Below are 26697 nucleotides of genomic sequence, written 5' to 3'. Positions count from 1 at the left end.
AGTGGCTGCTGGCAGCAGTGCAGCTTGTGCACCACAAGGATATCTGGGAAGAGTGCTTGCAGGGTCTGAAAAAATGCAGTGTGCTATCTTGTTTTAGTATTCTGTACTTTGCCCAGAGGAGTTTGAGTGACAAATGCAATATAAGTGTAGAGATGGGGTAGATGATCCTGTTCCAGCTTCTGGCAGAGATTGACAGTACTTAAATGAGAAGGGGAAAAAATGTTCTCATGCAAGCAGCTCCTAAAATGTATATGGAGTTTCAGAACTTCTTGCTTGCCTGGCTGTCTCTTTATTAAAAACAGGGTTAGGCTTGGCTTCATCTTTTCTCAGCGGTCTCAATTAGAAGGTTTACTTACCAGAGTGGTAAATGACATCTTAGTTTTGCTTTCAAGATGGTAAATTCCATTCTAAGTCTGGGTGAGGAGAATACAGGAGAGGTGTAAGGAGGGGGGTTGAGATGTGGCAGTTTGGAAGATGAAAGGTTGGTGTCAACACCAGGATGTGCAGATGTCTGTGCTGGGCTGGGCTCAGGGGGAGCTGGTTGAGAACAGCCTGTCTGGTGCCGTGTCCTGGATTAGTGACCAAAACAGCACTGGCAGGAAGAGCCCCAGTGCTTCAGCTTTTGCTGGGCAGCCCTTCCCAGTCTCCAGGATTTCTGCTTCTTGTGAGCTCCCTCCAGGAGCAGGGTGGGTGGTCTGGAGGTGGGGACGCTGCCGGGACAGCTCATCCACAGTGACCAAAGACATTCCAAAATGTATCACATCATGCTGGGCAGTAAAGGCAGGGCTGCAGGGTGGGGAGGAGCAGTTTTTCAAAATCATCAGATGCTCAGAAGCTGGGTAGGCATTGGTCTGCTGGTGCCTAATGATGGCTTTTATATTTGTTTCTTTATTTTCTTTATTCCCATCCATTATTACATTGTCTATATCTCAAGCATCAAGTTTTTCTTGCTTTTGTGCTTCTGATTGGCCACGAGGGGCAAGGGACTGTGTGGGGACTGACCTGTGAGCTGGGGTCAGTCCTCTCCACTGTCCCACAGACTTCTGAATGCTCCTCAAATTCTGTGCTCCCATGAGTTGTAGGCCTGAACTCCTGTTCATGACTGCTCTGTGTCAACTGAGCAAAGTTCATCAACCACATGCTTCCTTGATAATATGGGTGTGCAGTATGGGTGGCTTTTTTGGCCCTGAATAAAAACGTAAGGCTGGTGATTGCTGGCAGCAGGATTGTGCTGCTTAGGAAGAAGTGACGGGGCGGGAGGGAGGAGGGTGCCTTGTGCATCATCACTTCAGTGATTTCAGCCAGTTCATCTCCAGGCTGCCGTGACTCAGGGGCCAGGAGCACTTGGCAGGAGGCTGCAGAGTCTGGGCACAGGAAGGAGCTGGGCAGCGCTCAGCTCTGAGCTCAGAGCTGTGGCTCTGCTGACGCACTCGCGGTCCCTGCACAGTCTGTGTTTGTTTTGGAAACCCTCTGGGAGCCCTGGCTCTCCTTTGGGCAGAGCTGGGGTGCTGCAGCTCTGCAGCTTCACGTGCATCAATTCCATACCCGGAGGATAGGGTGCAGTGGGATGCAAGCTTGCTTTTTCACAGAAAAAAAATGGACATTCCATGTCCATTTGTCTGCAGTTTTTTAGAACACTTAGTGACATTTCAAATGCTTTTTAATGTTCAATTACATGAAATGGACTCCTTTATTCTGAAGCAGTAGGTAACACTCTCTTTTTTTTTCTTTGATTTGTGTGTGTTGTTTTTTGTTTTTTTAATAGAATATTCAAATAAAAACTTTGGCAGATGATGTGGTAAGGTCTTTGTAGCATCTTAATTTGCAATGGTAACTCCACGCTGCATGCTACTTTACTCAATGTTGTGGACAAAATAACATTCTTATAAGGATATTCAGTATTAGATTTCAGAAAGTTGAGTAACTATTCCTAAAGGCCTTAATTTGTGACTTCAGTTGAAGAAGATTTATCATGATTTCTATTTGCAGAAACTTCCTTAAGCACATTTGAAATACTTTAGTAATACTGTGGCTATGTTGAAACTGTTACTCAACAGTTGAAGTGTTATTTCTCTTGACCTTCTCTTTACCAGTAAATGGTCTGCAGTGGCTCTTAAAGTCGGTTGCCACATGATTCAAGTAGAACCATTTTGGGTAATAAATGTCCACTGAGTGCCAAGGAACAAGTGTGTATTCAGTAGCACTAACTTGATGAAGCTGAATACTTTGAAACTGGTTCCAAAGTATTTTTTCAGAAACTTGTATTGAAATTGATTTCATTAAAATTACAGCCTGATATTATATATATACAAAATATAGCCAGACTGGTTCTTTAGCTAATGATTGCACGTCTGAAATGAGGAAATGGTGCCTGGAAACCACACAGAAGATTCCTTTGTGTCTTTCCAGTGATCTCACCAGTGCAATCTCATTGAACAAATTCGGTGTTAATAAGTTACACTTGAAACGGATGACAGTGTGATGAAATTGGAACTTAAATGACTTTTTGTGACTGTTGAATGGTCAATATAAAACTGCATTTGGCTAAATTTGGATTCTGCCTTTCAGGCATTGTTATATCCTTGGCCTTTTCACCAATTTATGCCCTAATTTTAGTTTCCAAAAATGTAATTTAAGGTCTTATAATAAGGTAAAAATGGATTAATGTTCTTGCTTTGTAAAAGACATGAACAGTATCCTTGTAGGTATTGTGCTTCTGTCCACAAATATAAAAATATCTAAGGAAGAAGAAAGTCCCCATGCCATCGGTCCCTCAAAAAAAAAAGTTCAAAAGAAACTGAAAGAGAATGCAGCTTATCTAGGGACACTTTCCTTCAGAGATTCAAGGTAATCTTGGAGGATCTCAAAAATAACAACAAAAACAAATAAAAAGAAAAAAAACCCAACAAAAATAATCTTTCTTCTCCACACTCCCCAGCTCTCACTCTAGTGTCTCCACTCTGGATTCGCTAATCTAAAATGAATCAAAATTTTTACAAACAAAGTCTGTCTCCATGAGACATTTCACACCTCAGAGAGGTTGTTTTGTTGTAGCCAATATAAGTTTTGGTTTACAAGTTTTGGTGGAGATGACAGTGACTGCAATGAGTGATCCTGATAACCCTACATAAGCTGCTGTTGAAATGAAATGAAAGCACATCTTCGTAAGGCTGTTGAGTGCCTGAAACAAATACAGGAGTATTTGTGGAGGCAAACAGTTCTTTGAGGAAAATTGCTATATGCAAGATGTTCTCAAATTGAACATATATTTATATGCATATATAAAAAAAAGATATTAAATCAGAAAATTCGGACTTTATTCAGAATAGAGTTCTATGTTAGAAATACAACAGAAATGGCCTTATGAGGAAGGTGCTGGTTCTTTGCAGTATTAACCCAGTAACTGAGCATGCTTACAGCCCAGAGTGGGGTTGGTGTCAGCCCTAACCCGAGAGAGCCCTGGCCGTGTGTTTAACCATGGTGCTGCTTCTGTGGGAGCAATCCTTCACCTGGCTTTCCAAAGCTCGGCACTAATTCCAGGAGTTCCTCCTCAAAAACTCTTCAAGGAGCTGTGAGCTATGCTTGGAGCATTAATTCCTCTCCAAACTTTATTTTACTTTAGCAGGATGTTTTGTAAGCCTGATGAACTTGTGAGTACCTCCTTCCCCACACTGCCTTTTTCACTTGTCCTCCAAAGACTTACAGCCCTTCAGGTGAAGGAACAGTGGGCATTGCCTTTGTGGTACCATATTTATTCACTGTCAGGGTAATTACTAATGGGAGAAGACGAGCTGAAGATTTTGAAGTGCTAAGAGTTTAACCTAACTGGTGCAATTTTGGATCAGTGAGAATAATTTAAATCCCTTTTTGCATGTGACCTGTCATGAGTTTACCTTATATGTTATTGTCTTTCTGTGCAAAGTAATCTCTGAATATTAGAGTATTTTTACTTACAGTTCAGTTTAACTCTGCTGCTTGAATTAACTAAAAACACGTGCATTGCTGCCATGCAGTTGGCTGCTTTTCTCTTTCTATTTCTGCTTATTTTGGAATGTCTTTGCAGCGTGACAGGATCACAAGCTTCAGGAAATCGGCTGTGAAGAAAGAGAAGCCTCTCATTCAGCATCCTATTGACTCCCAGCCCTCCATTAGTGAGATCCCACATGCCCAGGCTCTTGTTGATGAGCGCTGCATGAACTTATCAGAGAAGGAAGTTATGGATCTCTTTGAGAAAATGATGGTAAGATCTGGTATGGGCAGAACTGTCCTGTTCCACTGGGTAGCTCTGCTCCGTTCAGTGGAGCTGTGAATGCCTTTTGAAGGATTGGATAAGTGTTAATTAACTCTTGCTTGATTTGCTTGTTAAGGCATTAGTTTTTAACTTTTCCAAGTAATGTTAATTGGAGCAGACAATAGGTCTGTCTCACAGACACTGGCAGTTCTGTGACAAGGCTGTTCACCAGCAGTGATTGCAGGAGCATTGGCTGCTCTCAGGTGCCAGTCTGAAATTACTTTGACTTTTAATGGCAAGCCTAGTCATGACTAGTAATGACTGCATTGTATTTAATCTGTTATCAAGTTAAAAGAAGTGTTTTAAGAGATTTAATCTAGCAGAGCATTTTGACTTTTAGGCTTGTTTTAAATACATTCACCTCTACCCCTTCCACAAGGTACTAATCCATGTAATTACAGCCTTCTGATTAGATAATGGAGGACTGGTGTCCACTGTGATAAGATTTCACTAAAAACACAGGAACATCTCAAAGAGCTGGCACTTCTGCATCAAATTGAGGTGTAGAATTGTTGTGCTTGTCCTCTAGTTTCACTTCTTGAGCCAAATTTCAGAACTGTTAACTCCCCTTGATGCAGTTGAAATTTTGGGTAAGTCTCAAAAACAATCAGCACTTGAGGTGACAGAATTAAATGAAAAAATCAAGTAGGGCAAAATCAAACACATACAGATAAACTGGAAAAAGTCACTTGTTTAACAAAAGTAGCTTAAAAGGAAGAAAGACTAATAAAATCCTGAGAAGTGTTCCTGGCTGGTCCTTTGCAGGAGGACATGAACCTGAACGAGGAACGGAAAGCTCCTTTGCGAGACAAAGACTTGAGCACGAAGCGTGAGATGGTTGTCCAGTACATTTCTGCAACTGCCAAATCCGTAAGTACTCACCTGAGGAAGAAGCTGGGCTTGGAGTCTTAGGCTTCTCAAGCTTGAAACTTGAAATTTTTTATCTGGATTTATCTAAGAGTGGTAGGAAAAAATAAATGTGTATTGACTAACACACTTCTGAATGCTTGCAGCTGCATCTGAACAGTTTGCATTTCCCTTGCTGGGCAATGTCAAAACTTGGTCCTTTTTTGGAAACCATAAGAAATTGCAAATCCAGTGATGTAGAGTCATGGATGGAACCTGAGCATATTTCTGTGCAATTCATCTTAAGATTTTTTAATACCCAAAGTTTGTTTGTGGTTTCAGTAGCAATGTATGTGCTAGATTCCTTTAGTGAAAGGATGGTCTTAAAACCAGTTCCAAATTACATTTTGAATAGAAAAAATGTTTTGATTTTTCATTGATGTTGATTATTTTCTGTAATTTAATTGATTGATTAACCTCTCATGCAGAATTTTTGAACCCTGTCTTTTTTGGGGTGCAAGAAGTGTAAGGAAATTGAAGACTGGATATACCAACGGTTTTGGGGTAGAGGAGTGAGGAGCTTCAGTTTTTCTGCAGTTGAACTGTTTGTACTAATTAGTTATAAAATACGCCAGCAATGCTTTGTGTGTGTTAAAAGTTGACTATGGCAAGTACAGAAATAAGTAAAGATTATGTTGGTGTCTGGCTAAGGGAACTTTAAGCATGGACTGCAAGCAGTATAATTGACTTGTCCCTTGTTGACCTTGAAAATCAGCTCTGCAGACTTAAATTTCAAAAGTTAAGATGACAATGACATGCAATTATTATGCAAATGCCTTGTATGAAACGTTATAAACTTCAGTGAGGAGAAGTTTGTGTTCTAATGGTGATGAAATGGTAATGAAAGTGGTGATTTAAGTTCTGAGAGGAGTGATGTTCCTGCATGAGTTCATCTTAAACAAAATCCAAAGTCCTTTAGTGTGTGCTGGAAGGAATCCAGTGCTTTAAGCATGGTCCAACTAAATGTACAAATTACTGCAGAATTATTCAAGCTTAGGCAGTGAATGTTATGAACTGGACTGTCTTTGGGAACTGTTAATTAAGCTGTGTAAGGTTTTTATCTTCACTTGATGATCAATATGAAATCTGGAATTTTTCTTAGTATGCAAAAATACTTTAGTGAAGCAGTAGAAAGTGGAAGTAGAAATGGAAGTATTTGCATTTTTTTCCCAAAAAGTAGTTGAACAATGGTGCTGTCTCATGTTCACTGCAATTGAAATGTAGCTGAGTAAGGAAAGCATGGCTACCATTGCATGGCTCACTGCTGAAATGTTAATGCATTGCATTGCTCCCCATGTGTGCTGCAGCGTGGGAAACTTAACAGAGCTGGGAAGACATTTGCCTAAATGTACTAATAATATAAAACTAAGTCATCCTGAAAGATCCTTGTACATCAATGTGCACTTTGGGCTTAAGTCAGCAGCAGTGTGGATGTTTTTACACATTACAAAGTGTTTTTCCTAGAGGAAAACCACTTCAAGTTTGTGTGCTTCAGTACATCCTCCTTGCAATTGAATCACAGCATTTGAATGGAATCTTTCAGAAATATATATTACCTTTCTGTAGTGTTATCCTGATTTAACTTCTACATAGCTAGAATCTTGATTGTTAAAAAAAAAAATTAAAATACAGAGGTTAATTTTAAAATGTTGATTGGGATTTTACGGTGGCACCAAACCTCACTTTCACTTGTAATTTCCTCTTCTGTTTAGTGCAACTACTATTCTGTTCAATGAATTCAAGCCCTAGTCAATCTTTACTGCATCATGAATTGTCAAACTTTCCTTTCTTCAGGATTGTCTTCCATGAAAATGCTGGTTGCATTCAAAATGATCTGTCTTTAAATTTTCTGCCTTTTTCTTTTGTCACAGATAATTATCTGTCTTCCTTTTTTACACTGCAAATACTTGGCCCTTCTGCTTAGAGCTCATAAAACACATTTAACAGTTGATGTGACTTTTCTTGCAGTTCATTTCATGTTTGTTTTAATTAGGCTTTTGAGCTCCCTCCCTTCATTTGAAAATATCACTCTCATTGCTGATGTTGTCTTAACCAAATTATTTCAAATTTGGTGCTTCATTTTCTCTGCCTGTGTGCTGTCTGCAGCATGTTGACCATGCTTTTCTGGATCACTTGTCTTCAGAGTTCTGAGAGAGGAACTTTGGGTTTCACTGGGTGAAGAAAGTTTTCCTTGGGTATGGAGGACATGTAGAAGCTGATGAGCTGGATGCTTTCATGGGAAGTGATTTTCTGTGCTTCTCATTCCTTCTCCCACTTAAAGAGAATGTTGACCATGGAAATTATACCTGAGAACTGGAGAAGGACTGAAATTCTGTTTCAGAACTGACCCCAGTGACATTTTGTACTGAGTAGTTGAACTTTGGTGAGAGGAGAAGATTGTCTGGTGATGGCAATCCCTTCTTGTGCTTGTAGAGGAAGCTTCTTCAGGAAGAGAAGTGTTGATTGTGAAAGACTGGCAGGGACTTTTGTTTCTGAATGAGTTCCTAAAGGAAAAATGGAAGTGAAATGGTGGAAAATGAAGCAGGTAGAGGCAGAGCAGAGACAGAGCAGCTGTGACTGGAGGAAGGTGGATGTGCAGTGAAGTGGCTGCTGGCAGCCTGCAGCAGGGGAGGCTGCACTGCTGGAGCAGATGTGCATGGCCTGGTGCTCCCAGCAACGTGGGCATTTGTGCAGGGTGACAGAACAGGGCACAGATGTGCTGCCTGCTTGCAGGTTCCTCTGGGGCAAGTCACCTTTTTGTTCATGAATATAGAGAGATGCTGTTCCATGGTAAAGAGAAGATGGCATTCTGAAAATCACTGTTTAATTATCCATGTAATTAAAAGCATCCATACTGAGCAGTTGAATAAAAATGTCATGTGAGATTTTCTGAAATGCAAGTTGGAGTTATAACTGTAGGCTATGTTTTTGATTACAAAAACTTAATTAAATTCAGTGGTGACATCATCTAAACAGATCAAAAGCTCCATAATAAAAGCAGTTGTTATACATCCAAGGAAGTCAGTATGCCATTAGTGTGTTCTCAGTGTCATATGTAAAGTATCTGACCTGATGATTTTAACAAATGGCATATTTAATCTTTCAAGATGTAGCTGTCAAGAAAGGTATTTAGGTATTTGTAGGTAAATGTGTCAAATACTGAAGATTCAGCAGCAAAACATAAGAATTTGAAATTATTGCTCCTGCTGTGGAGCTGCTGTCTTCCTGTCAGAGAAGCTCTAACCCCTAAACAGGTTGATAAAGTAATAAAGGAATATAACTAGTACTAATGATTAAACACTGAAAAATGTGTGTGCAACTACATCCTACTAAGTACTGTGCTGTGTTTATTTATGTATTATTATTATCTTTTTTACACAATAACCTCTCTTGGCTGACCACTGCATGCAGATAGTCGGAAGTAAAGTTCCGGTGAGTACGAACACGAGAGTTTTGTTTTCTCTTATGAACTTCCCTTTTTAGAGATTAGGCTGGAATATTTTGGACTTTTATCTGGGTTTTAAAAGTTCAGTGGGCACAACTGAATCCTTGTTTAATCAAAATAATTGTCAACCACCTCAATCATGTTTATCTTGCCAGTATGAGATCATTGCTTACACTTTTGAGGGATTCCTTCAAGTTTTTCAATTTCCAAATACCTCAAACTTACTGAGCTCATCTCTACATTGTGAGCAACAAATATCATTTAAGCTTGTCGTGCCTTTTATTGAAGGCAGGCACTTTAAACTTTAAATTGACAATATTTGGCTTACTTTGTTCTGTTTAGATGTGGAGTTTTTTATGTTCTGATTGTTATTATTCATAGCTTGTCTTGGAAATGCCAACTTCAGCAGATCAATGTGACAATAAGATTAATTTAGAGGACTCGGGAGGTCAAAATATTTAAGATGAGATCACTGAGAGCATAACTTTTCTTTTATTAAGGACTCATCTACATTTTATCTTGTTTTGATTGAATTCAAATATTATAGACAAATATTTGTGATTTAATTTGTTGGAGTGAGTTCAGCAAGTTTTTGTTTCCTAGTAAATAAGATTTTTTTTGGGAATAATTACATATGGATTTAAAATAGTGATTGAAAGCAAAAATGTTCTTTTAAATTATGGATGGACTTTATTTTTGATTACAGCCAAAATAGGCTTTTCAGGTACAGCAAGGCTTTCTACTTAGGTCATATTCAGTAATTAAATTCTGTAGTAGAAATAATAGAGAACATTCTATGACTTAAAACTGTCTGATCATCACCTCAGATATAGTTAGGTTTTTCTCCTACTTACTATATACTTGTATATTTTTCTCTTGGCTTTGTTTCATTTAGAGTGGCCTTTAAAAAGACTTTTATGTTCACCAGTACTTTTTAGTTTGCGCACACTATTGGTTCTTCCCCTAACTGAGGAAAATATCTTAATTGTGCTTATGTATTTAAAGGTGTTTGATTTTTGATGGGACAAATTATTAATTTTCCAGTTCAGTGTATTAAAACCAGTTTCAAATAATCCCTGCTGCTGTGTAATTTCCTTTTGGTGTGAATTAGCCTGAACATCTGCTTTGTGAAGATGCTGTTTTGTAAAGCAAGCTGATATTCCCACAATAGGTAGGGGAGAAATTCTAAGATGTTTTCTTCTCCGTGCCTTTTGACTTCAGGGTCTGATAGAGAGCAAGAACAACTCTGCATTAAAAGCATGTTTTTGTGCAAATAACTTGCTAAATACTAAAATAAAAAATGCTGTGCCTGGAGTATGGCTTCTGCATATCATTGCTTAAAGAGCCCTTGCACCTCCGTGTGCTTCTTCTCTGCCTTAATTGTAACACTGAAGGTGACCAGCCATAAAGGAATTTCTAAAATTTTCATTCTTGAGCCTTGGTTTAATCTCTGAACGTTCTGATGTTGGACCCAACCCTCTTCAGCTTCTTTCTACTTCACTTTTGCTTCCATCTTTATTAGGTGTTCTCCTGTAAAACATTTTTCACTGAGACCTTACACCTCAAAGTAAATGAGAAATGTTTGTATTAAAATCTGATCCATATAAAGGCATAGCAATTCTTAAAAATAGTGTTCCAGTCAAACTGTCTTTGGATAGGGAAATAAAAGTAGCATCTGGTTCAGCATTTGAGTTAGCATGGCTAGAGGTGAAGAGGATTGAGACTCAGGCATTGATTGCAGGGAATAACCAAGTAATCCCAGGAAGCTGAAAATTCTCTGAAAGATTTCAAGAATGGATTTTTATGAGCTGTCTTGAGTGACCATCCATTTTGAAGGAGGAGGAGAATAAGGAAGAGGAGTTGGTTCCTTATTGCTGTGCAGTTGAAGGTGCTTTTTCAAAGAACCAATGAAGGAATGTGCCTGTCCTGCAAGCTGTGGGAAGGAGCCTTAGCAGAGCACGCTGCCAGTTCTTTGAACTGTTGATCGATTTTTTAGGGAGTCGTGGGTCTTCTGAAAATAAGGGACTAGGCAGACCAGAGGTGCTTCACCAATGGCACAGAAAGAAGAGACAGCAAGATCCCACCTTGGTTTAAATATGAAACAAAGATTAGCAAAGACTTCAGAGTAGCAGAGTCTCCTGTGGAGGTTGTAGCAGTGGAAGGACAAACTCATCTCTTGGGAGAAACCACTGTCTTGGATTCTAGAGTGTTGTTCAGGCTTAACATTGATTGAAGTTGCCATTGTCTCATCTCTGTACATTTTGTGGCTCTCAGCAGCATTTCTGTTCTCTTCTTTTACCGTTTGGGGAATGGCTGAAATGACAACATTTGTGCCCAGTTGGATCTGTACTGTGTACATGATGTGCATTCGTTACACACAAAATCTTTTCTGATTCTCATCCATCCAATGGGTGGGATAAAGCTGTTCCTTTTTCCTAGTTCTTTACCTTATGGTCCTTCAGAGTAATGATTTTTCTGAATTTTGATGATTTTTGATGTATTGATATGATTTACCATCAGCTCCTACTCCTATAAATATAACTTCCCCCGCCATTTATTCCTTTTTCTTTGGTAGAAGAGCATCTCTCTGTTTAGGATGTTGATGGTGACTGATTCTAGTCCTTTTTTATCATTCTTACTCATCTTTGCTTAGTCCTTTGATGTGATGCCCAGCTGAAGGTGCTTTGCCTGTCAGCAAGGAACACCTTCAAAGCTGCCACAGTGCAGAGGAGCCTGGTGGCTCACTGCAGTCACAGTCTGTCCTGGTTTTGTTCTGAATCTGAAAGTGAACACAGTTCTGGTTTGTGCCTGGAGTCTGGCTAGGGCAAAGTCATTAACTTAAATTTAGCCAAGTCATTTTGTCATCAGCCATACTTAGTGTATTTTTGGAAAATGAATGGTAAGAAGAGAGCAAACCAGAAGCTTCATAAGAAGTGGAGCTTTGTTAAAGAGAGACAATTAGAATATTTGTGGTGGAAGTGATACAATTAAAACCAAATGCATACAAATCCTCTTCTAGGACAGGAGCTTGATACTGCCTTTGCACCCATGACATCTTTATCAGGTTCTCTTCAACAGACCCTTCAGAGCTAAGGAGCTTTAGGAGCTGCAAATGAATCAAAATCACTCTTCTGAGATAAGCCTGCTGCAGCTTGTCAGAGCTGTAGAAAAGATTAGTTGCACCTTTTGCAAAAATGTTTTGTCTTGTTCAAGAGTTTGAATACTATAGCTGTAAAAACTGATATTCAGGTATTTAATAGTGAAATGCTGTGTAAGTAGTTATCCTTGTGTAGTGGCACTTCAGCAGGAGGGAGCTCTTTGTCAAATCTCCTGTATGATTTTTTTTTTTTTTGCAGCAAAGATCCTCTAGAGATCCCTATTAGGGGTCAAACATGAAATATGATACAGCAAAAAATTGGCTCAGGAAGTTGCATGAATTGGGTTTTTTGTATGTATCTTTATGATTGTTTCCATTACAGTGTTGTGAAGTAGATATTAAATATGTTAATACAGCTGAATGATGGAATTAATTTTTATATTCCATTTGTACTACATGCACTTTTACTCAAAGAACTGAAAAGGATTCCAGCAAAAATAGTTATCCTTGTGATGTAAAACCAAAATATTAAACACTGAAGACAAATCCAAGTCAAGACAACTGTCTTGAATACTTCTCCTATGATTTGGAAATTCATCTGGAAATATTAGTCTTCTGTTTTATCATCTAAGCAGTGTTTGATCACTAGAACACTCAGCAGCCTTCTGCCTTCTGTGATAGGGGGGACTGAAAAACAGCAAGCACGAATGTACCCTGTCCTCACAAGAATACATCCACGAACTGCGCTCTGGAATTTCAGATGAAAAACTCCTTAATTGCCTGGAGTCTTTGAGAGTGTCTCTAACCAGCAACCCAGTCAGGTAAGCAGAGCAATTTCTGCAGCAGTTTTCATCATGCTGTTTTTGCTAAGCAGGAGAGTTGTGGGCTTTGGGGTTTTTTTTGAAACCAGAGTAATTATGCTAATGCTTGTTGACAGGAGAGCAGTGTTCCCAGCACCCTGGCTCAGGAGCAGTGAAATGTTTGCAGCTGTCTGCAATATCTCCTCACCTTTCTCTGTGGCTTTCAGCAATTTGTACTTGTTGGAGCTGTTTGCCTTCGTGGCTGATCAGATCCTTTGGGAAGTGAGACCAAAAGTGGAGCCTGTGAAGGGATGCACAAGCAGTAACACAGAAATAGCTTGGCAAGTTCTGCATTGATTAAGAAGGAATTAAAAGCATTTTTCTTTGTTTTTTTTTTCCAGCTGGGTTAACAATTTTGGACATGAAGGTCTTGGGCTCCTGTTGGATGCATTGGAAAAGCTTCTGGACAAGAAACAGTAAGGACCTGGATCATTTGAAGGGAGGGACGGGGAGGTCGTGAAGATTTTCCTTATGTGATTTTCCTCTTTCCTTTCAAGGCAAGAAAGTATTGATAAGAAAAATCAACATAAACTTATCCAGTGCCTCAAAGCATTTATGAACAATAAAGTGAGTATTATTTTAAATTCACATATTGTCATGTTTAATATGTATATAATGTGGTAAATGTTGGAGAGGGAAGGAAAGCTTGTATGTCCAGTGTTTAACTCCTTGGGAATGCAGGTCTTAGTGTAACTTCTGTTGAGAGTCTTCTTCATGAACCTTTCTGCATTTTTTCTTAGTTTTGTTAAATATTATTGATTTTTGGAAGTGAAATGTTTGCTAAAGAGAGGATGATAGTATAAATTTAAGTAAAGTAAATTTAGAAATTAATTACTTAGAAATTAAAAAAAAGCTTTCCAAATTCAGATTTCAGTACGTGTTTGTTAATATAATGTACTTTTAACCTGATTTAAATTGAGTAGGATTTGATGTCTTTTTAGCTGCAGATTTTAAGTTGGTAGGTCATGGGTAAAGGGTTGTATCTGATTTGTTTCTAACACAGGTTACTCAGGTTTACAGAGTATCAGTACCTTCTAGAAGCTGATGTGTTAAACTTGTAATTTTGCTTCATTCATAGCAAAATCTGAACTCTTGTATTTGTGTATCCTCCCCAGCAAATAAAACTGCATAAAAGTTATTTATAATTGCTTTTGCTCACTTTAGAAATGAAATGGGAGAAAAGCAGATTTTTCATACTTCTGGGGTGTTTCAGATATAGACAGAAAACAAAGCCTGACTTGTCTTTTGGTGGGTGCTGATTTTACAAGGTCCTGGTGTCCTCCTGAGGAGCTGAATCTCTCTCTTTGTCAGGAGAAAGCCTCAAGTGCAAGACTGGGGACCCTGAGTTGTGTCCCCAAGCAATGATGACCTGGGATTTTGGTGGGGTGCTGCCAAAACCCTCTGGGAGGGAGGGCTTGGGAGAATCCCTCAGGATCTCAGGTTGGGGATGAGTTTCCAAGGCAAGCACAACCTTTTCACCAGGAGCTTTTTGTTTCTGCCAGTACGGTTTGCAAAGGATTCTAGGAGATGAAAGGAGCCTCTTGCTGCTGTCAAGAGCAATTGATCCAAAGCAACCACACATGATGACTGAGACAGTGAAAATCCTTTCTGCTATCTGCATTATTGGGGAGGAGAACATGTAAGTGAGATAGTAAAGTTTCTTTTGGTGCTCATGAGTTGTTAATTTGGACACAGGTGAGAAAAGTTGCCAGTGAAATAAATGTAACCTGTTAAGTCTTTAATAATGTGGTTTAAGATTAAAGAGACTTCACCTGTTGTGTTGCCCTAATTGAGTATTAAATCAGAGAAAAGCAAATGAGCAGAGACCTACGCTGTGGCTGAAGTGGAAAGTGTGAAAGGACAAATCACCTCTACCACAGGAACCAGGAGTTTACATTTACAGCTGGGCTTTGGAACAATTCAACTTGGAGTTATTTAGCACTTGCTCCTGAGATTTTTGAAAGAAAGATGATCACTTGGCATGTGTTTCCTGTAAATTCACCACTGTGTTTATTTACTGAAGGTTAAAATGGGCAGACTTCATGTCTTCTATGCAATAAATAGATTAAAACATTCAGATTCCTGAAGGGACAGTTTATTAGAATTTCCAGATGTTAAACATGTCAACTGTTATCAAGTGCACAGTCTTGCAAAGGGAGGGATTTTCCCCCTCATTGGTTGTTTCATTGCTGAAATAATAATATAGAGATTTAGTCACCCCTTTTTTCTTATTTCAACATTAATCTTGTAGACATTTATAACACTTGGTTCTTGGATTGTTTTTAGCTCTCTGTAGATAAATGCATTTAAAGTCTGTCAGTGCACTGAGCCTCGAGTTGTGTGAGCAGTGAGCTGAGCCTGTTTAAAATGAGCGAGTTGGCTGTGCTGTGCTCTCTTGACAGTTTGTCTTTCCCCTAGCCTGGACAAGCTGTTAGGTGCTATAACCACTGCTGCTGAGAGGCACAGCAGGGAGGAACGTTTCTCCCAGATCGTGGAAGGCCTGGAGAACCACGAGTTCATCCAGCTGCAGGTGAGTGTGCCTTTGTGTGCCTCAGCTGAAGGGCTGAACACTCTCTATGGCTTGGGGATCTTTGATTCACACACATCTTTTAGTGCTGTTAATCAGTAAAAGAGGAGAAATAAATACCAGTGCCCTACTGGTACTAGATTTTCTACTTGTTAGTGGTGGGAGGGCAAGGAACTCACTTCCTGTCCCAAAAATAGGATTAAGAAATCTTGACCTTAGTTAGGAGAGCAATTAGTGATATTTCTTTCCTTGGATGCCAGGTGTAATGTTCAGGTAATAAATCTGACCCAGTGCTGGTGCTTTAGGCAGCAGTACCTGTGGCCTCTTAAATATTCAGATATATGTTAATTATGCAGGTGTAGCGTGGGGTGTGCCCACTTTTGGCAGGGTTCCTTTTGGGATGAGTGAAGTGCAGCAGGATATTATTGGTACAAAGATTCTGTATTCCTTGCTTTGTGTGTTCAACATGTGCCTTTCACCTGTCACTGGTGCCTCTGAGGGTAACCTAGTGAGCTTTCAAAATTATTTTTATAAAATAATAAATTAATCTGTGCCAGTGGTTTTTATTGTCATGACTTAGATCATGTTCATTGCTGTTTATGTGTCCATGGATGGAGGTTTTTGTCCTCTATGGGCACCAGAGTTTTGGTTGGCATTAAGATGCAAGCTTTTTTTTTTGTTGGGATTGGTTGGGTTTTTTTTGGTACTACCATTTTTAGCATAGAGGCCAAGTGGCTGAATATCCTAATAAAGGATGACTTTGACTTATGACCTTCTCATTATACAGTAATTATGCACATTTTGTACTAAAATTTATTTTTCAGCTACCTTGGCTGAAAAATATAGAAAATTATAGTCAGGGTCAGTATCCTTGGGATGCTTTTTTCCAGTCCTGGCTCAAATACACATCAGCTGTAGCTGCCTTAATGCTGTGTTTACCATCAGCACCTCTTGTTTCAGAGCTGATGAGTTAATGATGGCCAATAAGTTTCTATAAATGACATTCTAATCTTAATAGTGCTATCACTGAAGAATTCATTCTGGAGTTGTCTCCCACTCCATGACCTTGTTGATTTAAGGCAAACAACAGCCACCACCCCCCATTCCTGCCAGCCTCCCCTCCCAAAGCTCCCTGATACCTCAGTGAAGGCACAATTGCAAGACTCATTACCTTGTTTCTGACAAAATCCTTCTTTGCTGGGAATGTATTAGCACAAGCCATTAAGGCAGAGTCTCTCTGGCAGAAGCAATCAGAGCAGATGGCACCTCTTCTCTCTATTAATTTCAGATTGGACATGTGCTTTGGCTTGTTAAGTCATGTCATAGTAGTAAAATAACAAGAATCATTCAAGCAAGCACGATGATACTGCATTATCTGAAGATGCAGCTCTATCAAGAGAGTGCCTTTGAAAGGGTGTTTTAATAGAAATTTGAGACTCCATAAGGTGTTCTATTAAAGCTAAATAGTGAATGTAATTAAAACAGGAAGGTGCTTTTTATCTGATTTTTTTCCTCTGCAGCTATTGATTTTTTTTTGTCCTACTCTAAAGCTACTTCTATTTGCAGTTAACATCTTTTACCAAACTTGCTATTTCCCTTGAGTCCCATTTTAGTCTTTTAAAGTGGATCAGCACTTTTGGCATTGTGCTGTTGTCTACCTATTTTCAAATAAATCAATTAAAGTGCACAGCTGTTTAATTAAAGCATTAGCCACTATCCTGAGACCAGGCATTTTGCACAAGTGCTCTGCAGGAATGGAAAAAACACCTGGTGATGGGACTCATTTGGGTATGGGTGTTTACTGGGTGGTTCTGATGTGGGGCTTTTGAAGTTGTTAGTTATTGTAGAAACAGATTGCTTTCAAAGTGGTGAATGCTAAGAAGAAATAGAAGGAGGTACAATGGGCACCTTGAGTTTGGAAATAAGCAGTGCATGCTTTTAGGGTGGGCAGGCCCTGGCACAGGTGCCCAGAGCAGTTGTGGCTGCCCCTGGATCCCTGGCAGTGCCCAGGGCCAGGCTGGACAGGGCTTGGAGCAGCCTGGCACAGTGGGAGGTGTCCCTGCCATGGCAGGGGGACGCTGGATGGGCTTTAAGGTGCCTTCCAGCTCCCACCAGTCCATGACATTATTCTGTGATGATCATTCATATGGTACTTTTGATACAGTGGAAGCATCCTGATATAGAAACAGGGCAGTATTTGATGCTGCTAAAATAAACCCAAGAGTTGCATGTGTGCTGCATAATAAACCATTTCCATCTCTGGTTTTATAATTCAGCTGAAACACTGACTGAAAGTATTGATTTGTATTCTGTGTTTCTGATTGCAGGTGGCATGCATGCAGCTCATCAACGCCCTTGTTACATCTCCTGAGGACCTTGACTTCAGGATACACTTGAGAAATGAGTTTTTACGTTGTGGCCTGAAGAAAATATTGCCTGTAAGTCACTTGTATGTAGGAGCAGATCACTGTCCACTTTGAATGTTGAAGGCAGCCAAACTGTTTAGCCAGGACAGCAGATGGGAAGGGTTGGGGTGCAGAAGGTCAGATTATCAATCCAAATCTGCTTTCAGCCTGCTGAGTTACAAATTCAGGTCCTTATGATCTGTATTAACTAGAATAGTAGTTGAAACAAGTCAATATATTAGAAATTAAATGAGGGTGGCCAAATTCTGCATAATGAGCTCAAAGCACATGCAGTGAATGTGAATCTGGCTGTGGAACCAATCTTGGATTAACTTTCTTTGTATATGCTGTTCCTGTTGTTTTCTGTGAAATCTGTTTTTCTTTAATCTGCCTGCTCTGTCCCATTAAGAGAAATGAATTCAACTGGAAATCTTCTTGCTTGTTCTGTAGTCCACACCTGCTCTGCGAGCTGATGTTTTGCCTTTAGTTCTTCTCAGTTGAATCATTATAATAAAAAAAGCCCAGGCACTGAGTTGAAACTTGCTGCTGTTCTAAAGGTTAATGTCTTATATTTCATCATGATGCAGTCCTTCAAGGGGGGGAATTCTTGCTTTATGAAAGGAAAAATTAAGATATACTCTACCTTGGAAAACAGGCCTTGAAAGATAAGGAAAATGAAGAACTTGATATTCAGCTGAGGGTGTTTGATGAGAACAAAGATGAAGACCACTTTGAACTGTCACATCGTCTCAACGATATCAAAGCTGAAATGGAATATCCTTTAAGGAAGTGCTGTTATAACTTGTGTTGTTTCAGAACTTTATTAAATGGAAATTACAGTGCTCTGTGTGCAGGTTATTTGTCTCAGTTGTATGTCTTACCAGGGGCTTTGTCAAGCAGATTTCTCTCCAGTTGCTTTTTTGGTTGGAAAATATTTGGATAATTAGTGCTTAAATTTGCATGTCAAATGTAAGTCATTGGGAACTGAATTAATTTTTCATAAATAACATTTATTAAGCTAAACTCTGTCTCATAATACATGAAAAGATAAAATTATACCCATGGAAGATCATAGGTTTGAAGAAAAATGAGTTTTGATAATAAAAGGAACAAAATTTCTTGTAGGTTTTGAAACACTACAGTTGTGTGCCTTTCCTAGCTGTGAAGGAGCAGGAAATTCCAGGTTACCTAAATTCAGAATGGCTGCTTGCAGGCTTTAGGAGGAGGCAGAGGGAGGTAGAGGCAATCAGTGGGAGGACTATAAAATCCCCTGGAATGTTGTTGCTTTGCAGAACAGGTAATTACAAGTAAGGATCATCTCTGGGAAATGGAAAACATTGACCAGTGTGTGTTTGCCAGCAGCCTGGCTGAGCTCAGAGTGGAGACAAAGCTTGGTGTGAAATATTTTCACAGGATTCTAAAACATGAAATCTGTATATGATTGTTCTGATTGATACTGAAACGTGTCCTAATGGATAAACAAGGCACAGAAATTCTGTGCACAATCTTAGTGGAAAAATAATGTTTACTCCTAAGAACAGCTCAAAGTGTGGAGGGTTTTTACTTGAACAAGATGGGAATATCTGGGGAGCTGCCTTTGGCTGGGGTGGCTGTTCTGGCTGCAGTGGGGTTTTGGGGCTTTTGTTTGGTTTTAAAGTTTTTGTTTGTACTGCTATTTTCTTAACAATGTTTGCACTGATGTGAACGAAGTATTTCATCTGCTGTACAACATGGTGAAAGATACTTCTTCTGAAAATTACTTCTTGTCAATTCTCCAACATTTCCTCCTGATCAGGAACGATTACTATGTCCGGTGAGTGCAGCTGCCAGGCTGCATTTTTGGGGGGAATAGGGGCAAGAATAGAAATAAAGATCCTGGTAAACTGAGTAGCTCATGCCTAAAAAGTCACTCTGAGACTGTGTTATTTTTTTCCTCCATGATAGTATTGAAAAAGTCTTGGTAAATATACTTGTGTTTATTTCAAAGACTTGAAGCTTAGTCTAACACCCTCATCCCAAAAATCTGTTTGTTGGGCACTTTTTCTTTATTGAAGTTTGATATATTCATTGCTTCAAAGAACATGGAAGTTGTACAGCTGATAATTGAAAATACTCCCACGTGCCTTGGATCTGCTCTTTTCAGTGTGAACTTTTATGTGCAGCATGGTGTCATAGCAAGGTCGAGGCATCACATCCAAAATATTTACAAATAAGAATTTGAACTTGATGCTTCTTCTGGCAGTTGTAGAATTCAGATATTAGGAGTTTCCCCCCTCCCAGCTGCATAAAGTCTTGTTCATGTTCTTATTGTCTTGTAAATGTTTCCTTTTTTAGACCTCAGTATTACAAGATCATAGAAGAATGTGTGTCACAGATAGTGCTGCACTGCAGTGGCATGGACCCAGATTTTAAATACAGAGGAAGGATGGACATCAATTTCACACATCTTGTTGGTTTGTACTCTTTAAGCAGTTTTGCCTTATTTTTCTTTGTGATCTTCTGTCTGACTTACTTACACTGGCTGGGAATTTTGTCAGTGTTCTGGAAATATTCATGTAAGCTGCAGATGTACTTGTGGAGCACCAGACCAAATGCTGTAGCCTTCAATGAAATGAAACAGGGTCCAAGAAAAAAGTGCCTGTTGCTTTTGTGTCATGGGCTCACAGGGTAATGATGGCTGGAAGCACCTCAGAGCTGTGACATGTTAGACTTGACTTGTGTGTGGTCTTTTATTTAAATTCTAGATGCATGTGTGGACAAGGCTAAAGTAGAAGAGAGTGAAAAGAAAGCAGCAGAATTTTCCAGGAAGGTAAGTCCTGCTCATGGTGTGGAACAGAATCCTGACAGGAACAGTCAGCTTCTTTCCCAGCTGAAACTGGGAAACAGTGGCTCTCACAATTCCGCTTGTTGCTTTCCTGTCCTGAAATAGTCATAATTAAATAACTGAAGTGAAGGTATAAGCTGAAAAAAGAATGAATGTGCTATAGTAGCTGCAGTGGTACTGAAGTTCAGGTATTATGGAGGTGTGTTTTGAAATAATTCCAAATTTTGGCATTTTTTCCTGGTCTGGTCTAAGTAGGCATTTTCAGGCCAAGTGGTAGAACATGTTCTTGAACATGATGATTGTAGGTTTAATTTTTAATGACTTTAAGCTTGGTGCAATAGATGTGTAGTCGAGTTTGGTTTGAGAAGTCTGCAGTGTTCTCTTGGAGGGAAGAACCTGAACTGAGTAGCTGGATCTGGGTGGTTCTCTGTCATTGATTTATTCATAGAAGAAATTGTGGTGCTAGAAGTGAACATGTTAGATAGAAAAATGCTGCTAGAAGGGTTAAAAGTGCATCAATTGCTCCAGCTCTGATGTTGTTCAAAGAATTCCTGCCATGTAGGCTCTGGTGTGGCCATAAGTGGACAAACTCTCCTGTGCTGGTTAAATCTTTAGTTTGATGAAGAGTTCACAGCCCGACAAGAGGCACAAGCAGAGCTGCAGAAACGAGAGGAGAAAATCAAAGAACTCGAATCAGAAGTCAAACAGCTCCGGACCCAGGTAATAAAATAATATCACATTAAGCTCCACAGCTGAGTTGATTTTTTTTTTTTGAGGAGCAGTTGAAAAGAAATTGTTCCAGAGTAACTTGTCTGTCTGGAGTTTGGAATGTCTGGTAAAGGTGTATTGATTTGTTTGGCAGCCAGCAGAAGTTACTAAGGACAGTTAATGGAGGTAACATTTCACAAACAGCAGTATGTTCAACCTGTCATAGGCACCTGCTTTATTGAGGAAAAAAAAGTTCCTTAGCCTATAAAAATCTTGCATCCAGCCTGATTTTTTTTTTCCTACGGGTATTTTTTTATGCTTTCACATTGCTGCTTCTGTATGTTTTGCAGAAAGTTTTTTGTTTTGGAAGTGTTTATTTTTAAAGGCTATTGGTTTTATATATATATATTTTTATTCTAACACTTTATATAGCCTTTTTTTATTTTTTACACCAGCTTTATGTTTTAGACAGGTCATTTGTACCTTTTAGGAACTAACAGATGTTATGGTTTAGTGCTTTTGCCTCAGTCTGGCTTATTTTGTACTCCTTCAGTGCTAGGCAAGGTCTGCCTGTTCCCTTTTTGTCTTTGTTTTTTCTGCCTTAAAGCCTCTGATCTCACTTCCTATTTGGGCACTAAGGTGGAGACCGAGACACTCCTGGTCTTACTTCCTTCTTGCCAATTTTCATGTTTGTTACAAATTCCCACAAGCCAGCATTCCACTGAAATGTGACAGTCTGTTTTAATGAGTTCTCCAGCAATTGTTGCATTATGATTGTGAGCCAAAGAAACACGTTGTGCCCTGTGCAAAGTAAAAAATGTACTTCTAATCTAATTAATTGTTAATCCTGTTTTATTGCTTCTAACACAGTTCAGATTATCCAGACATGACAGGGCATTCACAGTAATGCTGACCACTGGTTAATTAACCATGTAATTCTGATATCTGTTCCCTTTTCTAGTGTTATGCTCCCCACAGAATAGGATGACACTTATTTTTAGCTGCACTCACCCCTCTGATGGTTTGACATGCTGCTGTTTCTCTTTCTGATTAATTAGTAAGAACTTATTAGAATGGCTATGGTGATTGCTTTCTTCCTCTCACCAAAGAAGCACTCTCAGACAGATTCAAAAGACAGCAGGACAGGTTGTTGCACAGCCTTCACCCCTCCAGATGTCAGAATAGCAATGAACAACTGGCCCTGTGACCTCTTGCACTGCAGCAGCTGCTCCACTGATTGCTGGGGAAAATTTCCCAGCAGCAGATGAGTGCTGTTAAAATTCAGCAGGTTATTCTCATCTCTGATGCCCCAGCTTGCTGGGGTATCCTAAGTGGGATAAATGTTTTGTGCATTGGTGAGAAATAAAATGCTGTTCTGTTCACTTAAATGTTACTGCTACTATTAAATTTTCTTTAAAATTGAAACAATTTGTTTTTATAAAAATGCGAGGTTATTCAGTTTACTTGGCAGCTTTATGGTACGTGGTATAATCTATTGTTATTGTTTCTCATTTAAATAGGAGAACAGTTGCATTTCTCACTTTCTTGAGATGCAGTTGGCTAAAAACCATCCTCGTTGGTTCTGCCTCCTGTCACTGATGGAAGGAATTCCTCTGTTATGTTCCAGGGTCCAAGCCTGACAGAAGTCCCAGCAATACCTCCAGCCCTCCCAAGTGAGAACGTCCCACCATCTCCAGCGCCTTCTCTCCCTGGTGGAGCCATCCCTCCTCCTCCTCCCCTCCCTGGTGCAGGAACAATTCCTCCTCCTCCTCCATTACCCGGCGGAGCAGCAATTCCTCCACCACCTCCCCTGCCAGGTGGAGCAGCAATTCCTCCACCACCTCCCCTTCCTGGTGGAGCAGCAATTCCTCCACCACCTCCCCTGCCAGGTGGAGCAGCAATTCCTCCACCACCTCCATTACCTGGTGCATCCCTCCCTCCACCTCCCCCTCCCCTGCCGGGTGCAGCCATCCCACCGCCCCCTCCTCTGCCCGGTGTGCCCCCTCCTCCTCCTCTGCCTGGAGGAGCAGGGCCTCCTCCTCCTCCTCCTCTGCCTGGAGGAGCAGGGCCTCCTCCTCCTCCTCCTCTGCCCGGGGGAGCAGTCCCTCCACCACCGCCTCTCGGGGGGCCCCCCATGCCACCCCCTCTGGGAGGGGCTCTCTTTGCTCCCTTCCCCGTGGTGCCAGCGCTGCCACACGGCATGAAGGAGAAGAAGAAGTATAAGCTGGAAGTCTCAATGAAGAGAATCAACTGGTCCAAGGTATGCCAGCAGGTGTGGGGATGCTGTTCCTTCCCTCCTGCACTGCACAGAAAGGCTTGGGACCGTGCAGTGATGGATTTTTAAATGGGATTGTTGTACCAAGTGTCCCAGCAAGCCAGCTTACTTCCAGTGCATTGTATCAGCTGCAGTGAGCACCCAGAGCAGCTTTGCATCAAGATGTATCTAAATATAAATACATCTGTCTCCAAACTGTTTTAAGGAAGCTTTCACACATACCTAGCAAAGCAAACCAAAATTCATGACATTTAATATTAAGTTCAGAGATTGCTGATATCAGGCCTTAACGTTGATATTTATCCCAGATATTTATTATTCTTAGTGATGTGCTGGAGCAGGGCTGTGGCCACTGGGAGGAGCCATGGGACTGCTCAAGGGAAAGGTTTGGGCATCATGAGCTTCCAGTCTCAGCTTGATAATTTTAAAAATGAGATGTGATTAAATACAATCTTAAAATCCAGGCATTACTTGAGCACTAAAGAGCAAGCACAATCTGATTTGCAAGTGAACCCTTAAAGCAGTTCCCAGTTATTCCTTGCCTCTCAGTATATCCAGTCCCTCTAACAGCAGAAGTGAGACAAACATCCAGGTGTGTGCTGGGGTGTGTTTGTTTTAAAACCCCTTTTTGATCAGTGTATCCACTGCTCCTTCCATATAAAAAAAAATAAAAGTGGGGTGTTAGATAATTGCAGCTGTTATCAAGACTCAATCATTGCATTCTAAAGATGTGGTTGGCAGTTTTTAGTGATATTAAAATATGACAGATATGTTGATGTTTGGTGTAGGAAAGTACCAAAATCACCAAATCATCAAGGCAAATGAAAGGACTTTAGAGGAACCACACAGCATGGAATATATAAATTCTGAGTAGTCAAAAGGCTTCGAGGTAACAAAGCAGCAGAATAATCCCACCAGTCTTGGAGGAGGAATCCAGCAGGTTGAGAGAGAGAGCCTGTGTGGAAATGCATGGTGTGCCAATTTATAGTTTCTTTTGGCAGAAGGATTAATGCTTCAATGATTTCAAATTATTTCAAAATATTTGGAGATGTGCTAAAACAATCTGAAAGTGTATCTAGCAGCCATATTTTAAAAACAGGCTTTCAATATATTTAACTGGAATGATACAAAACAGCCTGCCATGTTTTTAGAGTATTAATTTAAATAATGTTAAAATCAGTTTGGAAATCTTTACTTTTTCTGTAATTCTTATAAAATAATTGCATAAAAGGATAAGTGATAACTTTGCTTCTTCCTTGTGGGAGGAGGAATTCAGTGTCTCGGGCAGAAGGGACTGGATCAGGATCACTGCAGGAGTTTTGTGACTGTGGGACATAGACTGCTGTCCTGTAAGCACAGAGAAAAGCAAGCTTTTATTTCCTAATACATATTGGTAATTGCTGCCAATTGCATTGTGATCAGCTCCGTTGGGGAGTTTTAGGAATAATTTCTGGAGTGTCTGTGTGAGCACTGGCTGTGACAATGGGAAGGAGCTGCAGATGGACGCTTTGCCTAAGTGCTCTGGGAACAGAGCCAGAGATCTCCTGCCTACTGAGAAAGTGCAAAGTCTGTTTGATCATCACTTTTAAGGAGCCATCATTTGAGGAATAAAATTCTTACTGTTTAATTTAGTCCCTTTTGCTGTAACTGTCTTCCCCATTAGTGTTGGATTAAGGTAGTTTTTTAAAATGTCTTCCCTGGAGCTGCTGGTGGCGCAGGGCTGAAAGCTGGAGGACCAGGATGTTGCAGGGAAATTGGAGTGAGGCTGACAAATGCAGTATTCCTAAATTCCCTGCATATCATCTTGAAGTTAAATAGCCTTTGGAAATTATTTGGCATTTAAACAAATTTATAAACAGTAATAATGTGTTCAAAGCTGTTAGAGGAATGTATTTTGAAAACAGACCAGCAGTTCTGAGTCATACATGAAGAGTCAGGGTTTCTTTCAGCTTCTGTATTGCAGAACATTTTCTTCCTTTAGCCAGAAGAGAGCTCAGCCTCAGTCTCTGCAGTGTCCCCTGGCCAGTTCATTTCCTGCTGAGTTGTTGCATGCAGTTCCCAGGCAGCAGGGTGAAGGAGTGCTGAAGAATTTGGGAGCTCTCTAGAAAGTCACCAAGAGAGAGCTGGACCACTCTGAAAGCCAGCTGCTGTTATTAGTTCAGTTTGCAGAACTTGCTGAGTGGGAGAAGTGCAGTAAAGCCCATTTGAGGCCAGAGGGCAGCTCAGCTCACCTGCAGGAACAGCAGGAGAGAACATTCCAGAACGGGGCTCAGCTTCCTCAGCCCAATTCTCACTGAGTTCTGTAGCATTTGCTCTAACTTGGCTGTTGAAAACACTCCAGATTGACTCTGGAGATGCTGTTTTTCTTTCAGATTGAGCCTCAAGAAATAGGAGAAAACAGCTTTTGGGTAAAAGCTGAAGAAGATAAATTTGAAGACCCGGAGCTGTTTGCAAAATTGGCACTTACCTTTGGAACCCAAATGAAAGGTACATTGTTACTTTGCTCTTTATTGTGCTTTTATTAAGTTTAAAACTGTGTAATGGCAGTTTCTTTTATGCTTTGTGCAATACCATGGAATTCATTTGATGGTTTTATAGCAGGAAGATGATTTAAAACATATATTAAGCATAACAGTCTATTACAAGAATTGCTCCCCCTTCACTTTACAGCAGGAGGGGAGGAACCTTTTTTGCAGTAATACCTTTTAAAAGTGCACTGTATGTTGCAGACAGATGTGAGTTTTCTTTTAATGGAATTATAATTAAATTTAAATTCTGATCCTAAAACCATGTTTATTTGCATTATTATTCCTAGCTGAGAATTTCTGGAATAAAACCAGCAGTTTTTACTAACACAGTGTTAAAAAAAAGTGTTAAAAAAGATTAATTCAGGTAGGGCTCTCAGAGGACTGTAATGAACTATTTCTTGAGTAGATTCCTTGAATTATTTCTGAATGTGTTTTTTTCCTGTGTCCTTTTGAAACCTCTTCAAAGAGTTGGTCGTGGCTGTGTTTTTCATGAGATAGATTCATATTCCTTTCAGTAGTCAGTGAGTTTAAACCATTAGAATTCTCCTTTTGCAGCACACCTTGGAAGCACTTTCTGGTCTAAATGTTCAGCTATTCCATGCAGTAATTCAAAAGCATCCGTTGCAGTAATTTAACATTTTTTCCATGCCCAGTTGGATTGAGTCTTGGTTCCTAGCACTGCAGGGAGGGTAAAATGATGTGGAGTTGGTCACTTCCTTTGGTGTGACAGGAAGACCTTTAAGGGAAGGAATGCCCAGCAGCAGATGACACAATGGCATGAGTCCCTTCTAAATGAAAAGGACAGGCTTCTGCCTTGAGCTGATTTCTTTC

The 26697-nt window shown here is 40.0% G+C and overlaps 1 protein-coding gene across 5 annotated transcripts in view; it reads left to right on the top strand.

Moving 5' to 3' along the window:
* The window catches only part of DIAPH2 (diaphanous related formin 2), a 167851-nt gene that overhangs the window by 13670 nt on the left and 127484 nt on the right, over positions 1-26697 (top strand). For 2 of the 5 annotated variants that reach the window (XM_064426470.1, XM_064426473.1), the window contains exons 2-18: positions 1766-1798; positions 4064-4240; positions 5057-5161; positions 8609-8629; positions 12421-12560; positions 12941-13015; positions 13097-13166; positions 14102-14238; positions 15018-15129; positions 17454-17564; positions 18187-18305; positions 19228-19344; positions 19866-19984; positions 20276-20340; positions 20971-21075; positions 22691-23323; positions 25711-25825. In XM_064426470.1, the coding sequence (XP_064282540.1) occupies positions 1766-1798; positions 4064-4240; positions 5057-5161; positions 8609-8629; positions 12421-12560; positions 12941-13015; positions 13097-13166; positions 14102-14238; positions 15018-15129; positions 17454-17564; positions 18187-18305; positions 19228-19344; positions 19866-19984; positions 20276-20340; positions 20971-21075; positions 22691-23323; positions 25711-25825 (2254 nt within the window). The other 3 variants (XM_064426474.1, XM_064426472.1, XM_064426471.1) reach the window with 3 other exon arrangements.

This window comes from Passer domesticus, chromosome 7, assembly GCF_036417665.1.
Source record: "Passer domesticus isolate bPasDom1 chromosome 7, bPasDom1.hap1, whole genome shotgun sequence".
Lineage (NCBI taxonomy): Eukaryota > Metazoa > Chordata > Aves > Passeriformes > Passeridae > Passer > Passer domesticus.
The sequence above is the reverse complement of the archived record's forward strand: the minus strand, read 5'-3'. Positions and strand labels throughout refer to the sequence as shown.